Raw genomic sequence first — 18,227 nt, 5'->3', positions numbered from 1 at the left:
CGCACACAGTGCTGCGATTCGAGCAGGGTAAGGAGCTGCTTTAAATTTTCTGGTCGCGGGAAGCTTTACATATTTGCGTAATACCTAAACATGTGCACCAAATTTCATGGCAATCCATCCGATGGTTGGCAAGCCATTTCTCTGGAAACCACAAATGTCAAACCTCACGGTGGCGCTAGAGGAAAGGTCAGGGGATCACCAAAGCCATTATAACTCATCTTCCTGGGACCCTGAACGTATGTATAAAATTTCATGTCAATCCACCCAATAGTTGATGAGATATTTAAATTTGTGGACCGACGACCAAAAGCACTGTTGGTCTCTGTGTCTGACCGGCAGTGCTACCCCACAGGTCCACAAACCTTTGTCACTCCTCTCCAAGGGGGACCTACTGTATCAGGTTTAAAGTTATGCTATTAATGATTATGAAGATAACTGATAAGATAGATACTGTAGGTCATTGCAAATGACAGACAAGCTGTATGAGTTATCACCATGGCATTTTTTTCGTGGAAAAGTACATCTCAAATCAAAAATCTGTTCTTTAAAAACCTTGATTATTCAAGGTTACCTGCTTTACTTCATGTCAAAGTGTTGAGTTAAGGTATGAAATGAAATGTGTCATGTGCACTGTAATATAGCAAGCACACACACTGCCCTCCTGTCTGTCAGCAGGAATTTATTGTGCTAATATCTGTCAGTGCTCCCGGGAGATTTATGTGCCCATTATGTCCACGCTGTCTTTCAACATGTGAATGTGAAGAGAGTTTGTTTGAGCTTTTCACTCTTTTTCCCCGCTTTACCAGTCAAAAATGAAAGTAAATATTTGGTTTGTCTGTAGTAGACTGGTCTATGGGGCTATTTAGCAAAGGAAAAATTTGAAGAGGTGGAAAACTGCCATTTAAAAAATTATTTACCTAATTATTACCTAGGTTCTGCATCAATTATACAAGGATTAGCTGAGCAACATTTCAAGTGAAGCATATAAATTCGTCATGGTTTTGTAGTTTCCATATAGGCGACTACTAATTTTTTTTGCCAGTTATGTTTTGGTGGGAATTGTTACAAACAATTGTACAATTCATTAAAAAAATTAATGTAAAATGGCGCGTCGAAGAATAGTAAATATGGAATGTCAAACAGCAATTGAATAATGTTTTTGTTTTTGTGCAATATGGTGAAGACCCTTTAGTTATAAAGCATCTCCACCAAAGTCTGATCAGTTGTTCCACAGCCCATGATGCAACTTCACAGGAAACTTCACCGAGATCTGAGTAGAAACAGACAACTGATAAATGAAATCTTAAACTCCTTGGTGGGGGTACCAACAAATTCAGCGACACGCTAGTCAGTCTGTTTATTTTCATACAGCAGGATGTCCAACATTTCATCTCGTCAGGCAGTCACTGCACAGGGATGGTATAATGCCATATGACATGTAAACTACAGGTATAAATAAGACGTGTGTTTAAGTTTGTTGAAAGAAGCTGAGGTTTTGCAGAAGCTTTAAGTGATGTATTTAGCTTTGGTTTTCTTTTGACAAGACTAAACTCTCTCTCTCCCTCTCCACAAAGACTCACACCCATCTTACAGGCTGTGTGTTGAACAGGCTAACATACACACTGTGGCATGCAGCCTGGGAGCTTGACTAAGGAATAGTTGTATTGATAGATATAGTGGGGCTTCATGGACAAAATACCGAATAAACACACACACAAACACACAGTCATATGTGCCTCTTTAGCTAATCATATAGATCTTTTGCTTGTATCTCAGTTGTGCATTTGTTTTGGATGCAGCGTCAGATAACTCTGAACATCTTGACCGAATATTTTCTTTGGACCAACACATGGAAAAACAGACAAAAATCATTAATGTGAAAAGATTTTCTTCTCGGTCCTATGGCTTCGCATTGTTTTAGGAGTAAAACCAGGTTGTTTGAGTATGAGCAAGTTTTTCAAAGTCCCCAAGGGGCTGGAGCACAGCGGAGCGCAAGAGACTTAAACTATACAGTGAGATCATCCAACTCTTTGTGCCCTAGAGATGAGTGATGTGCAGTCATTCACTCACTGTGAATGACTCACTTCAGCAGAAGCTTGTTGGAGAGACGATGTAAAAGTGTTTTTCTACAAAGATTCAAAGGCTGGCTCTTAAACCTGAATCTGAATCGGTTCAAATCCAAAAAGATGTTCAGAGATCTCAATACATGTACTGAATACTGAAGAGTACTGAAGCCAAAGCACCACAGTTTATGAAAAGTTGCAGACCCTCAAAGTCCTGCATGACTATGTAAACCACAATTGGTAATAACAAACAGGATGGAAAACATGATTTAAAAAAAAGAGGGATGGAGAGTATCTGGCAGTGTAAGGAGAGCCACTAATTTTCCACTTTTGGAAAAATTCAGTCTGCAATTAGATTCAAACATTGCCAGAAAGTTGACATCCACGTTACTTGCATTAGTAATACATCTGATACTGGCGTTTTCTGGGGGTTTACCCTAACTCTGTCCATCGGACGAAGGCAGATGAAAAGGAAAGCACACTGTCAGGACGAAAACATGAAAAGAGGCAAGATAAATGGAGAGGAAAATTATCAAAGAGTGTTTTTTTCCACACTTTTGCACATCTAGAATGCGATTTGATTGATTTTGTGGGGACAATGCATCAAAGAGGACATCAGACAGGATACCGAGTGGAATTTTAGGTCATCTGAGGTCACACTGCGGGTCAATGTTGCTGAGCTTGCTGACAGAGAAAATTGTGAAATGTGTATGTCATATGAATGACTTGAAATTACCCCTTCTTAACACTTGGCTCCTAAACCCTTTATTCAAACTGGGATGCCTGTACAAATGAGAGAGGTTTTACTTTCAATTTAACCACTAAACAGTACATCTAATGGACAGGGGTACCATTCCAACAGCATGAGCAAACACTGAGATAATATTTGATTTACTCAAGTCCCATCTACCAGTCCTTTAACACACACACACACACACACACACACCATGTATCTTGCAGACTGCAGGGTTGTGCTTTTCAAAAGCTCTTCCCACGGAGTAATTTATGTTCACATAATGTGCTCCAGCTTAATACACAGGATAGGTCTGGACCAAGGTCCGAGAGAGCTGCAAATTAAATCTGCTCTATCACACCCAGTGACTCATGTCAAATGGAACTTCAATAATATCAATATTATAAAATATATAATATTTTATAATTACCAACAACAAAAAATGACATACTGAGTGTTTCTCTGCTTCACTCCATACATGCTAATGAATGAGTCATTTCTATTTCTGTTTTTGACAAGGCAAGGGAGGGGAAGAAGTCGGTTGTTAGTGAAGGTATAAGCTGCCATCTACCTTTAGCCAAGTAGGGAAAGTGGGGAAAGAAGAGAAAAATGCCACAACTAGAAGAATTTGTTAGTAATGAAGTGATTTCCAGCCCGAAATAAAATTTGTTTGTTATGGTCTCTTGTAAGGAACTGAGAACATGACAAATTACTTTCTAGAGTGAGAAAAACAACAGTGAAACCCAAATTCTCAAGTGTGAACCATGGCCTTTTGTGCTGCCATAACTGGGCCAAGGAATTTAATCTGGTGTTATGGTCATTATTGTTGCCTTAAAGTAAAATACTGAGCTCACTCTTTTTGGCCCGCCAGGATACTGCATTTGCCTCTCTGGGGTCCCGAGATGGAGCTTACAGTAAAGGGCTGAAGCTAAAAGCATGGTATTGTGATTTTAGCCAGACTGCAACAGCAGAGGTCTCTGAGGGCAAACACACACATCAGTCATCCTCACTGAAACAGACATGGACAGGCAACGATGAAAAAACACCGCCTCCTCGCTAGACTGCAGCTTGTCAAGTGTAAAGAGACGATGATGAAATGTTTCCACTCAAATCGAAGCCATGTTCCTGGAGGTGCTGGGTAAGACTGAATGAGAGAAGTGTGAGAAAGGTGCCAACTGAATGAGAAAAGGTACTGCTGGCTTTGACTGGCACGCTAGCACATTTCTTATAACGCTTGATCTGAATGACATATTCTGCTGTTATTACCTTTATGTCCCCTTTTTAACCATGCCAGCAGTATGGCTCTCGGGTAGGTGGGTCGGTCCACCGTTTTGGTTCAGACCAAAGTATATCAACCAAATATTAGATGGTTTGCCTTAAATTCATGGTGCCCAGAGGATGAATCCTGCTGACTTTGGTGATCCCATGGGTTTTTTCTCTTGTGCTTGTGTGTGCTTGACATTTGTGGTTTTTATTGAAATTCCTCGACAGCTATGTGATGGATTGCATTGAAATTAGATGCAGACGTTCATGTCCCCCCCAGGACGAACCTTGATTTCTTTGGTGATCCCTTTTCAAAATTTAGCCTAATATGCACTTCGGATGACATTCCCATCAGCCTCGGTTAGGTTTACTTCATGTATGCTGCTAATTATCAAATGTTAGCATGCAAAGAAGTTTTAACTAAGATGGTGCACATGGTAAATGTGACACCTGCTAAATATGCATACTAGCATTGTCACTGTGAGCATGGAGTGTAGCAATTGTGTCCTCTCTGAATGAAGCACGAAATTTAACTTCTTCCTCTGACCAGCCTTTTATTCTGACAACAACAGAGTGGGATGAGGTTTCCCACAGCACACGTTATGGTAACATGCTCCAAAAAAGACTAAAACACAGAGAGAAATAATTTAGCTAACTGCTGGTTAGCACCGCAGCGAAACAATCAAGCAAAGTCACCAATATCGGGATGTGCTCAACAAATGACTCTGGAACAAATCACTAACAACCAATGCAACAAGACCATTTTCTGAGGTAAGATCCTCTTTGAAATACAACATTCATAAAACACAGTTTTAACAACAATAAAGTTATTCAAGTATTTAAGGGATCTTATTAGTGATAAGTCTACAATCGGAACAGGAGACAGCAAACTGACCCATCCCATTATAAAATCAAGATTAACAAAAACAAAAAATGTTAACATTACAATGGTAATGAAATATCGGAGTGACTAAAAATAATTTAACAGTGATAATCAAAAGTAATGGCGGTGCAGTATAATAGAGGGGACTAATTCAAAACACAGAAGAGGTTCTCCGCTTTTCTAAAAATGGAAACACTGGCTCTCCAAGTGCAGACCCAATTTAATTACCTACAGACACAATGAAGCCAGTGGCAGGTTAAAAGCTCAGAGTTAGAAAACTTCTCTGGTGGATTTCTTCATGCAGAGCAATGAATGACAGAGTGACAGACTGCTTGAAGTGTAGCTGCTTGAAAAAATATGAACAGAAAGGGGAAAACATTGGAAAAACATATTCTGTATTAACAAATTAGATGCTTTGGGATTGTCAATACAGAAAAAAAAAAAAAGATGAAACCAGAGCAGCCAGAGAAAGTAACAGCATTTGAAAACAAAACAAGGCAAGATAAATAAACCAGGTCCACAGATAGCCAGGTCCTTTGGAGGGGACCACCACAGTGCAGTCCTATCCCTTGACATCTGTTTTGCAGCTTGGCTGTGCACAGTGGTTTATGTTGAGAAAGCAATGTGTGTATATCATCTTTGGCCCAGGTCCATGGGATTTTGACAGTTGGCTGCAGGCAAGGTTGTCTGATGCAAAGGTTTGACTGGGCAGTGAAAAATCCAACGGGAAGACAAGATGAGGAGCATGGAGCTGTTCTCTGCAACACTTTGCCCAAAAAGGTCAAAGGATAGGCGAGAAGAATAGCTTGTTAATGTCTCCTTCATATCCTGCTTCACTGCAGACCAGTCCTGCAAGAGAGTTCCTCACATAAAACGTCCTGTTTTTGGGGGTTTTTTTGGGTTTTTTTGTTTCTCCGCTCCGTCTGCCATGCAAACCCTTCCCCTCATTCCCTCATTTGGTTTTATGCGACAGGACCATATGGAAGAAATTTGGTTCAGCTCTCCTGGAAATTGTGTTAAAAATTTCATCTGCCAGGATGATTTTGCATGTTCTTTGCTGAAAGTGTACGGGACATAAACTGAACAAGAGCTTGAGAGGAAGAGGTCAAAGTGGGCCCAATTTATTTTTAGGATTCATGTTTCTTTTGAATTTGAACCAGTTCTTTGCAAACTTTTGATTTATTAGCACGGAATCACACTAAACATATTGTGCATGCCAAAAGGTATTTATCATTTCTGACTGGAAAGCAGGAAACAATACAACTGAGGTTTGAAATTTTTACTTGAATTCATTACCGCTCTTCATCACAGCTCTCTCAGTAATTGCTTTATTCTGCTGTTTGGCCAGACGTTTCTTTTTAAAAATATTGATGCTGCACATGAAAGTAATTTTAGAACATTTAATAATGTTAGACCGCTGAGTGCATCAATATCACTGAACACAGTCAAAGAACCAGAACTTGTTCAAATTGGTGCATGTAACCCTTTTCTGTTGCTGACTGGACAAGTCTGGAAAACTCAGTGAGATAAAATGATGTAATCTTTTACACACCCAGATTACAAATCCTTTACTTCCATGTAATACAACTACGACTTGGGAAAGTTTCCCCCCTTTTCCCGCTGTGGGAAATGTGGTGCTGCACAGGAAGTTGCTTTTACAACTCTACACAGTATTGATTTTTATTGTTTGTTTTATATTTTGAAAGCTTAATGGATTCAGATGTTGTGACGACTCGCATCAGGAAGTGTTTTGCAACTCCCACGAAGGCTATAACTGGGAAGATATTACTTTTTTATTGAAATTGTTCATTTATTTCAAATGGCACTGAAAAAGTAACATAAAGTACACGTGTATGTGACACAGATGAAATAATCTGACGGCTAAAAACATCCACACAGCAAGTTTTGTAAAAGTTCATTTATTTTTTTTTTTTTTAAAAAAAACTACAATGACTGTTACACAAATGATTATGCTATTGGCAAAGCACACCAGATGTTTATAGTTTATAAAAAGCAACACTAATAACAAAAGCAAATACAGAAAGTATAATGAAGCAAACTTTCATTTCTGACACAGAAAAAGCCAATCCTGTACCACGCCAGGCTCACTGGCTGGACTTAAAGGGTGCTCAGCACCCTGTTTTCAAACACAAATTTTACAGTTTCATTCAGTACAATGTGTATGAACGGACTTGCGTTAAGGAGAACTTGAAAAAAATGCAATCTTGGGAAACAATTCACTGAATTTAAAGAGTCACTGCACTTTGGGAGAGTTTCTAAGTGAATAAATAGATCAAATAAGTAAATGAAAAGCAGGCAAAGGTAGAAAAGAAGGATGACATAACGGCTTTTAAGCTTTGAGACAGCTGCTGCTCTGTAACTATACCCTCATACACAGAGTATGAGCATTGTATAGTTCCACACACAAGATTTTGATTGCTCACAACTTGTACATCTACCCAGTCTGATTATAACTCATCTTTTCCAGAGTAGAAACTGTAAATGATAAACTCCATCCTTTGCTGTTCAGGTTGGAGGATGAGCGAAGTTCCTCAACATAGGCTGATCTGGAGCATTTTGGTGATAATATTTCTGAAATAATAAATTGAATTCTAATACTTATACAATGCAATATGTGTCCAGCACAGGGAAAAAAATTTATAAAATGAGATCTTCAATTTCCAATGCTTTAACATTGTCCACATATTGTTCCAACAGTGCATCCGCCAGCTATGAGCTATGAGCTACAGAATTTATAATGTTCTGAAAGCGACTGTGTTGCCACTGAATTAAACTAATAAACTAAACTAACTAAAAGGTAAAACTTGGGGGTTAAGACAGGTAATAGCAACAGTTATTCAGAAAGAGATAGTGATCATTTTGGACTAATGGGGTGAAATAGGAGCTAAGAAGATTCTGATAAAGATCTCTTTCTCCTGTGAAACCTTTCAAATCCTTTATCTCGGAGACAGTAAATCCTTCAATTTAGTAGATCTGGGGACACAAAATAGGTCAAGTGAAAGCCCCCTCTCCAAACACACAGAAACACACACGCACACACACACACAGACACAGTTCTTCCATGTACAGTATATGGATAAGGCTGTAAATGGGCATGAATGGGTTTTTTGTAGATAACAGTCTCAATGCCACAGGTCAATTTAACCAGGATATAAAACTAAAGCTGGTTGTTCAGGTGAGGTTTCTTGAAATTTTCTTATTTTGGAAATAAGCATATTAAATAAGTTGAATACATGGCGAATGTAATGAAATTACAATTTAAGTCCATTCATTCGATCACCTACTTGCTCCTGCTGCTGTCACCTCCCCCAGCTTTTCACTCACTATCCTGTCAGTCTGCACTGTTGGTGATGCTTCATAGGGAGCGAAAGTTGGTTTACATACAACCGTGGAAAAAAAAAAAAGTCTAATTTTTTAGCTTCTTGGAGAGGGCCTTTTTGAGTGGAGGGTTCTTCTGGTCCTGGGTAGTGTCCTGATCCGGGTGAGTCTGGGTCGTCTTGGACCCGTAGAGCTGTTTGAGGCTGAGGGTCTGTTGCTCCTTCGTGGTTTCCCGTTGGGCCTGGCGCAGCAGACGTTTCATGGTCTTCACCTTTTCCCTCAGGTGGCCGTTGGCTTTTTCCAAAGAGCGCACCTTCTGGGAGAGAGTCCTCACCCTCTCTTCCTCCTCGAAGAGAGCCTTCTGCACAGTGGAACACAACAACTGTGAAGAGAAGATGGGAAAAGATATAAGTTTGTTTATTCCATTTTATTTAATACAGTAAACATAATTATAATATTTGGAAAAGCATGAGGGGGATTTCATCAAGTGCACTAAAAGGCAAACGTGATTAACTGTGACCCATTTAAACATTTACCTGTTAAACTGCTGATTACTTACTTTCAGGTTTTGCTCAAAGGAGGCCAGTATCAGTATACATTCTGCAAGATTTCCCACTGAATTTCATCCTACTGTGCCATTTGAGTGAAATCATAGTGGGAGTTTTATTCCATCATGGCTCACAATAAATACCAATGTCAGATTCAATATCTTTTTGTTACATTTGTGACATAGCAACTGACAGATCTGCTGTTTTTGATACTGTAGATTTCCTGTGGATAAGTAAAATGAGAGACCGCTTATGGCATGCTCGTTGGGCTGACCACCAGTGCCAACAGCTCATAAGTCTTTCAGCTTATTCCACTGTTTCTGTGTGAGTGAGTCAAAAAAGCCTAAAAAGAAAAAGAAAGGAAGGAAAAAGGCAAGAAATTAATCATTAAATATTTTCAGATTGTACCTTTCTTGCTATGGAACGGTCTGTGGAAATATGTCTAAATAATGTAAGCCCTACCCTGTATGTCCTGCTCTTTCTGTACCAGCCAAGTTACATAAGTCAAAGACAATTTCCACTGTAGTTCCAGGTAGGGACAAATACAAATCTGAGGTAAGGAAAATGGTCGCACAACACACTCTCTCTGTTTCACTAGGACTCCACTGTGAGATGAAACCCAACATGCCTGCAAACCTGCGACAGATGATCCAAAGGCCCAGACCTTCCCTAGCTGAAAAAATTAGCTCCAGATGCCTCTGACTGCATGCCTGTCTGCCTGAGTGTGGATTTCCTCCACAGATCCTAATGCTTCCACATGGGCCAGCCTGTAACACTGATGTAAATTCCCTGCCATCAGATAGCAACTGCTGAGGGTTTTGAGGAAATGTTAAAAATGTGCTGCCGGCTGCCGGCCCACATCACTGGTTAGTGCATTACTTGCTGTAATATTAGCTGTGGACTTTTCCCAGGCGCTCTTGCTTATGTCCCATAGGGATTTGAAAGGGAGTATGAAACTTTATAATGCAAAGGATGAAGTATAGCATAGTACATAGTTAATAGTATAATACATATCCATTGTAGGAACACTTTTTTGTACCACACGTCTGAGATAGAGCTGCATGGGCAAGTCGAAATTACACCTACTATGGACAGACTATCTTGAGACTGAAAATCCTGTGGTTCATCGCTACATAGGTGCACGCGGCTAAAACTGATGCAGTCTAATACAATATTACTGAAATTTTAGGTTACATTGGATATTATTCCATGAGATCGCTGCGCTAACAAGAAAAGTTGTGTTTCCTAAATCAGCTCTGCTACATTGTTGCTGAAGTATCAACCGATCACTGGAGCAATTGAAGCCTGGGGCAGACTTCCAGGGCAGCAAAGAGAAGAGGTATACGACGACAATTTTCCAACAAGGGTGTTTGTAGATAAATATATACAGTACCAGTGGTTATTACGTCTCTCAATCAGGGGAGGCAAATCAACCTCATCGCATAAAACGCCACAGTGAGCATTTACCTCCAGCCATAAACCAAAGAGTGAACATTTTAATTGAGTCTAATGGCTTAAGAATGGGCACAGTAAGTGAAGTATATCTTCAACAATCTTCTTCCTACAGTTCATGGGAAGCTCGTTTTGGTTCTGTGCAAAAAGTCAAGCTTCTGTCACAGTTTACCAGTAACACTTTCTATGTGATATTTAAATATATATTTGCCATCAAGCCAGATGTCGAGATATTTGTATTCTGTGGTGCTCACAGTATTAAAGAGTGTGAATGGAGATATGCAAGCCACTGTCATCTATATCTCTTGATCTCAAAAACGACATACATTTTGTTTTATTTGGATTAATTACTAATCTAGGGTTATTACGGCTGTGTGGGTGTCTCATCTGCTTCATACTTCTTAACCTCATAACTTCTTCAACTCCACCTACGCACCTGTCACAAAGATCATTCAGGTGTGAAAGAGATTTTTGATGACCAAAGATTTTTAGTTTCCAAATTGAGATTACTGCAGATTACTTAAATTCTGTCACTAGAGTAATCTTCAGAAGACATTAGAGAACTGTTTCTACATGCTGGTCAGTGCTCGTGACCGGAAAAATTACATTTTAAATTACGTATTGCACCTTCATGAAGATGAGACAGTTTAAAAAAGCATCTATGCCCAAATCAAAGCACTTGAGGCAGATATCATGACTTTTTGACTCTAGTGTGGTTCTCAACTAAAAGACAAAAGGGCTTATATTTTATGCAGGACTGAAGCTTCTGTACGTGTCGTTTCCCATCTCAGAGGAGACGTGTTTGAATCATTTCTGAGTAAAAACAGATGGATGTTTGCACTCTAACACGCTTTAACATAAATGTAGTTACAACACGGCAACTGACGCTGAAAGTTTTACAACGTGGGAACAGCCATCAGGTTAGGACAGTCTGTATATTTCATATTTCTACATTGGGGTTGGGAACAAAAACTGTGAGAAAACGCTGCTTGTTAAAATAATGTTTTTTTTTCTATTAGCTTGGTGTTGAATCTTAGGTTGAACGCATGCCATTTGATTTACTTTGGTTTGTATGATGTGATGTGTATGGCATGATCTGTTCTGATGTGAGTAAGGGTCAGTTGTCCAAGCAATGGTTGCTCAGCCCCAGAAAAAACAAAGTCCGTTTTTATTTTTCTAACAGGAAATCTAATCATGAGAATGAAGTTTAAAAAAAAAGCAGCACTGATATCTAAATGTCGCTCTGTAATTATAATCACAGGCCTGACCCAAAAACTTGCTGTTAATGGAAATACAAACCATGTTTTCATTCGCTTTACCCATGGCAGGTTTTTGTTTTTATGAGTAGTCAGCAAATGATTGGAAACAGACAGAAGACGACTGACCTAAATCAGGGGGATTTTAGCAAAGGTTTGGATTCATTCAGAGGGGATGAAGCAGTGGTGAGTGACTGGAAACCATTTATATACTGACACACGGACTCTGAGACGAAATGCAAAGTTTACAGAGTGGAGGAGCCAGTGGTGTTTATGTGCAAATGAGCTTTGACCAATCAAACTGTGACAGCAAGGTGTGGACTGGAGCTCGAGCTTATTGATTCAGGTCATCTTCAAATCTGATGCTCATCGATGTGAATGTCACCAGCTTTAAACAGTAGTGACTTTCAGGTACTGTCATACTGCTGTCATCAATCTGCATGGTCCTGTGTGTAATCCAGGAGCTATTTAGTGATTAAGAGCTGTAATTTACTCTCATGATGTATCACTTTCCCTGGTTTTACTTTAGTTTTTACATTTCCATAAAGTCCTTTCAACATCTCCCAGAGGAGAGTTATGAGTGTTTTCCAGTCCATCAAAAATTCTCCTCCTCCTTCAATATTTATCAAGTTCTCTGGCTACACTGGACGTACTAATGTTACTGTTTCCTCTGTGATGGATTTCATCCGAGGGCTGCAACTAATGATTATCTTCATTTCATTTCGAGTACAGCGTATTTTCTGGATCAATCAATTCATTGTTGTGAAAAATGGCTGTCACAATCTCCTCAAGCTAAAGTGACATCTTAAAATGAGGCTACATTAGCCACTACTAACATAACACACCCACACCTCTGACCAAACTCTCAGAGGTCAGGGCGCATTGTGGGATATGTAGACACCAGGTTTTCACAAAGAAGAAGAATGCGCGGAATAAAAAAGACAATATCATTAGTTCCTCTGCATTGATTTTGATACTTTTCTTTATACTCCATCGTGAGTCTGACAGTGTTATAGGACTGCGATGCTAAATCGGTTGAAATATTTTCAACCAATCAAAGACTTTGTGTCCATATGATGTCACTCTAACGTTAGGGCTGTTGTCTTTGAGTGTAAGAAAATACTCCATTAAACAACAGCATGGCTTTTTTCAAATAACTGGCAAAGAACTGTTTTTTAAGTTGATTTTTCCTTGAAACATACTGAGGTCTTTGTCTGACAAAAACCTCAGGAAATGTGTATTTGGTTTCCCATGCCTTAAGAACTTATTTAGCTTGCCAGCTTCTTTGTAGAATTCCTTTGAAAACAACAGGATGCAATATTGAATCCTTCATTGTGCACCACAATAATTCAGGCTACTGGGGCTTATTTCACTCTTTCCCCCAAAGTATGTGTGAAGCCACCACGAATCTGTAACCACTGAATCACAATAGAAGTCCTTTTCCATAACTGAGTGCGAGATGGATGACTTCAAAGGAATCATTTTATCAAAACTAACAGCTGGTTTATGTTGGTGGCTCTGAGTGGCTCCGTACCCTGCTGTCCTCCTGAGCCTCCCATTCCGGAGTGAAGCTATGGACCTGAGTGCCAGGCGTGCAGTTGGAAAACTGGAAGAGGCTGGCGAACATGCGGTGGTTATCTGCAGTGTCAGGAAAAATGGGGTCCTGGAAGTTCACTCCATGAGGGACAATATTGTAGTTCTCATCCATCCTGCAAGGCAGAAAGGGAAGAGATTGGTACACTTGTGAACAAAGGAAAACATGAAAATCTACAAACAGTTCCCCATGTACAGAAACACAGAGGCAGATGCTTTCTCGTCTCTGGTAAAAAAAAAAAAGTTGTAAAATTTGAGCAACAAGAAATTGTGTGATACTTAATCCTGACTTTATTAGGAGGGTAATCCAATTAAATCATAGTAAATGAAGAGGTTCTATGTATTTATCCTAGACTCTGTTTCACTGAATTTCTAGTGATAGCAGCATACAAAGTTGGCAGACAGATGTCAGCAGTAAAAGTTGCAACATTTTGGAAAAAACCCCCCCCAACATTTACAAGTATGCAGAATTGCTAACAGACCCTGGTCTATTTTTATACAACTTCAAGTATTATGTAGATGACTCAAGCGAGCAAATTATAAGCCCGAGGGATTCAAAGTGCAAGTTTTATATATTCTCCTATGATATGAGGTGTGTGAGGGAGGAAGCAGTGTGTTTTCCATACATCTGGATTCCATCTCATATCCCTCAAGGGACATTTTAAGTTTGGTTGTCCCTATCAGAGACTGTGTTTGATGGGTGTAGCCTGTGTGTGTGGGGGGGGGCAAGAAGAAAGCTGATGTTTTGCTTCAGCAGAAAGAGGTCAAAGGTCGGAGGTAAGCAGAGTAACCATGAGGTCAGGAGAACTGTAGATCCACAAGAACTTAACTGGCATTTGCAACAATGGAAAAAGTAAGTGAACACACCAAAAGTGACATGAAACCCTTTTTTACATGGCATAGATGTTGGCAAATGTCACGCACCCCGTGCACACTTCACCGTGTTACTAAAACATTAGTTTAATCTCCTTTAAGGTTCTGTATTGCGTTGTTTTCTTTCGACAGAGAACTTAATAATCTTGAGGAGTGAGATACAGGCTAAAGATTTTACGGTGAGCATATGGCTGAAGCAGCGCACTCAATCTGTCTTATGTAAAGGTCCTGAGGGAGATCCTCGGTTGCATTTTTCTCCACGCTTAGCTCTGATTTGTCCTGTCCTGGGAGCGTATACTAATGATTGACTGGAAAAACAGTTGTGGTCTGAGACAGTGTTGTTGACAGGAAATAGACATCCACTGGAGACTGCGATGAGAACCTTTCAGTTTTGGCTTCCTAATACGGTGTCTGTTGTTGCAGAGTGGCCACAACAACTCTTCACTGTCACTCTTTATGAATCTTTGGGTGCTGTGGTGCCAAATAAAACATCAGGTAAAAACAGACAGGACTTAAATTATGAGAAGTACTCAGAAGTAACGAAGATCCATAGAAAATAACTGTGACACATCTGTATGAGGTTCAATCCTGGTAGCTCAACAATAAAATGAAGGAAGTGTTGGGAAATGCACTATTACTGATTGCCATCAATACCCATATATCCTTTGTGGACTAGAGTCTTCTGCATTGGAAAATGTCGGTCAACAATTTCGGGCGGTTGCCCTCCATTACATCCACTGACAAAAGACCACTCCGTTGGTTTACTGGAGTAATCATAGCTTCTTAAATATCTTCAGATCCACACTTAAATGGAGCTCTGTTGTGACTAGCTCCGTTTACTGGAGTAATGATAGCTTCTTAAATATCTTCAGATCCGCACTTAAATGGAGCTCTGTTGTGACTAGCTCCAGGAAGTTTCTAACGATGGTCGCCTGATTACAGGGATAACGTCCAGATGTTTTCACCATCACAACAGGGGACAGCAAAGTTGTTGGTGGATCTGTGATTAACTGAAACCAGTGAAAATCCTATTAAAAGTCTGTCAGCCATCATCCCATTCAACAGTACATGATCACACATGTGATTGTATGCAATGTGTAACATATTCTATAAAAATACTATGGATGTTGGCCCTGCTGCAGACCCTCATGTGGGCCTGCCAGACATTAAACTTGAGGAATGCTTTTCAGTGAATATCTATCTTTTCATCTGTTTGAGAGAAAAAAGCAGCATGTGAGAGAAACCTCAGGAAGGCCTGTCAGCACATGTTCTCTTCATCAGCTGGCATACTGGTGTACTTCAGCAGTGCTGGGCAGACCAAAGGTGGTCCTCTCGACCGTTGGCATGCTGATAATTCTCCTGAGTGAGAAATCTTTGTAGGTTTACCTTCTAGCTGTTGGGAAATGCGTGGCACTGTAATTACACTAGCTGGAATGCAATAGAAGTTTCCTGAGCGACAGTGTTGTTTTTCTGTCCAGCACAGACATTTAAGAATTAACTTGCCACGTACTTTTTTGACATCTGAAACGTGAAATCAATGCGTGCTCGGATACTGATTAAGAGAGAACGTGTGTGGATGGTGTCAGTCATCCGTCTTCCGGTGCAAATGCTTCCTTACTGGCTGATGATTGATCTGTCATTAAAAGGACTCTCAGAGAGTCCTCCGAGAGTCTTTAGTTGCTCTCATGACAGATCCCAGCACAGGTTTGAAGAGTTGTTGGTTTTCATTGGAGAGACAGGCCAGGCATAGAGGGGAGGTGAGGTTCAATGGATTGATATCATACTTATAATATATTACTGGGGTGTCCTGCTGGAATAGGAGTTAAAACATATACAACGTACTGTGATGGCAATGTCCCTGGTTCAACTCAGTGTCGTGTCGCCCCCCCCCCCAATATAATATATTTGGCTACATCTACATTGGATGTGCATTCTGCTCAGAATGTTTGGCCTTCTGGACAACCCAACTACTGAACACCAATCACTGATATTCTGTAAAAATGTTTTTTCATTGCTTTTTTTAATTTATTTTTTTAGAGATATCCCAATGATTAACTAGCACTTCATTGATGGAACTTCTCTCCTCCCGTTTAAACAGTTAACTCTTACAGATGTGTTCTCCGCGTCAGAGGGGATCCAAGGTCGGGGAGATCACATAGTGGTGCCAGTGATGATGTAATTAAAGTGTACGACTGAGAGACAGATGGATGTCCTTTTCTACACAGGTCTAATCCCAACTCTATTAGATTACTTTAAAATGTCCCTCTGAGTCTCTCTAGTTCACGCTCAAGTTTTGTTTTTGGTTTTTTGTTTTTATTTAAAGTGCTTTACATTGAATTTTCAATTTTCATGGATTAGCTGTAATTAACTGGCTACAGTATATTGACCAAATATATCAACTATGCGGGAGGGACTGATAGTGGAGAATTTGAATTTGAAATTATCATTTCTCTTTGCCAAAGACTTAATAATAAAAACTCAATATCACATGCATAACATTACTTACCCTATTGCTTTCAACGTTAAGGTCAACGTACAGTACAATAGGTGCCTCCTTTTCACACCCAATGTTACCAAATTCAGTTATCTTTCACTAGCTTTTTGCCATTCATGGTAATATATTCCGACAGGAAACGAGGCAGAAAATGTGTCATTTCCATGTCCTCTCTGATCTTAAATAGTAAAGTGAAGTTTATTCTAGCTGCGAGACACATCTGGATAGAAGGGTGCAAGTGGGTCATGTCATGTTATCTCTTGGCAACAGTCACAGAGACAAACTTTTAAAACTTTCAACATATCATAAAACCTATGACAAAACTATATACATATTCTAAAAGCCTTGCCCACATTTATAACTTTGCATAAATCTATTTGACAAAGTTTAACTGATAAGTCAAGCTTAAATGAAAAGTTGTTTCTTTTGTCTTTTTGTTATAACTTAACCGATTGATACATAAAGTGATAGTTGTTTGTTATAAGAACCGGCTGTATCTCTTCACTCATTCTGTATGGGGCGAATAAAACTTGCACGCATATGTGACAAGGAATCATTTTCATGATTTATTAACAGGGAATACCAGGGATGGGTTTCTCACCTTAGAAAGAAGTAGTAGTTGTTGTTTCTGGTGACACTGTAGGAGAAGCAGGGAAAGTAGCCCAGGCCGGAGACATTGAACCTGGAGCCAGCGGGGACCTCCAGCATGCTGCCCCACGCCTGGTCGCACAGCAGCTCGATCTCGGCGGAGAAGAGCAGGTCGGTGTCGTGCTGCCACGGCAGGTAGTTATACACACTGTACGACTCTTTGTGCAGTGCCAACACCTTGGCGAAGACTATGATCTCCGCCAGCTCGGCACGGCACGCTTCTGTCTGTGGTCTCCAGTCGTGGGGCAGCTGACACCCCCAGCTCCCATCGGGACCGGCCGCTGCCAGAATAAACGCCAAAATAATCCACATGATCCGACAGAAAGGAGACGTCTGAGGGCTGCTGAGGCGCACCGACGCGCTCGATGCTGCTGATGTATGAAATCACGGAAAAAAAAAAAAAAAAAAAAATCAAACAAAATGCAGGGCTTTCACACCATGCACATACTTCCACCAATGCTGACTTAACTGATATTCACAGTAGGTCAATTTAAACAACAAAATAGCCCCGGGCAGTTGGTAACTTGTCTGCGGTCCCCGCTCCCTCCTCCAGCAACAATACCTGCGATCAGTGGATCAGCCCATTCACACCAGCATCCCCTGGAAAAACTTTGCAAAACTCTCTGCAAAATTACAACAAATCCTCCCGCTCCGAGGCTGTGAGATGATGTGCCATTCGCAGCATAAAATAAAATAAGAATAAATAACCCCCCCCCCCCCAAAAAAAAACAAACAAAAAAACAAAAAAAACATAAACAAAACTATTATTTGCGCAAGCATTTAAAAGACTACGGTAAGAATTAAAATTTGGAAAGATCAGTGGCGCCCCCTAGCGACAATATGCACAAACACAGGGTAGTTCAGTTAATACTCTAATTTCATTAGATTTTTTTCCCGACTAATTTACTGGTACTAGTACCGGTACTAGTACCCTACAGTGATGTTATCACTGGCTCCATGAGAAAATATTAGTTAAAAATGATCGTTCTCTCGCGTTATGTTCCGCTGGTGTTCAGGTGTAGTAGGCTGGCACGTTGATCAGCTAATAGAAACCTTGCAGTCTGAAAAATAAATACGAAAAA

At 40.1% G+C, this 18,227-nt stretch overlaps 1 protein-coding gene across 1 annotated transcript; it reads right to left on the bottom strand.

Moving 5' to 3' along the window:
- Positions 1-6,872: 6,872 nt before the first annotated feature.
- ccdc3b (coiled-coil domain containing 3b) lies at positions 6,873-17,790 on the bottom strand. The gene is made up of 4 exons (XM_040158442.1): positions 17,708-17,790; positions 17,099-17,516; positions 13,072-13,246; positions 6,873-8,663 (listed from the first exon to the last, which is right to left on the bottom strand). The coding sequence occupies exons 2-4, from the start codon at positions 17,455-17,457 to the stop codon at positions 8,370-8,372; spliced, it is 828 nt and encodes a 275-aa protein (XP_040014376.1). The 5' UTR covers positions 17,458-17,516; positions 17,708-17,790; the 3' UTR covers positions 6,873-8,369.
- Positions 17,791-18,227: the final 437 nt, after the last annotated feature.

The sequence above is a fragment of the Xiphias gladius genome, chromosome 21 (assembly GCF_016859285.1).
Source record: "Xiphias gladius isolate SHS-SW01 ecotype Sanya breed wild chromosome 21, ASM1685928v1, whole genome shotgun sequence".
NCBI classification, from domain to species: domain Eukaryota; kingdom Metazoa; phylum Chordata; class Actinopteri; order Istiophoriformes; family Xiphiidae; genus Xiphias; species Xiphias gladius.
The sequence above is the reverse complement of the archived record's forward strand: the minus strand, read 5'-3'. Positions and strand labels throughout refer to the sequence as shown.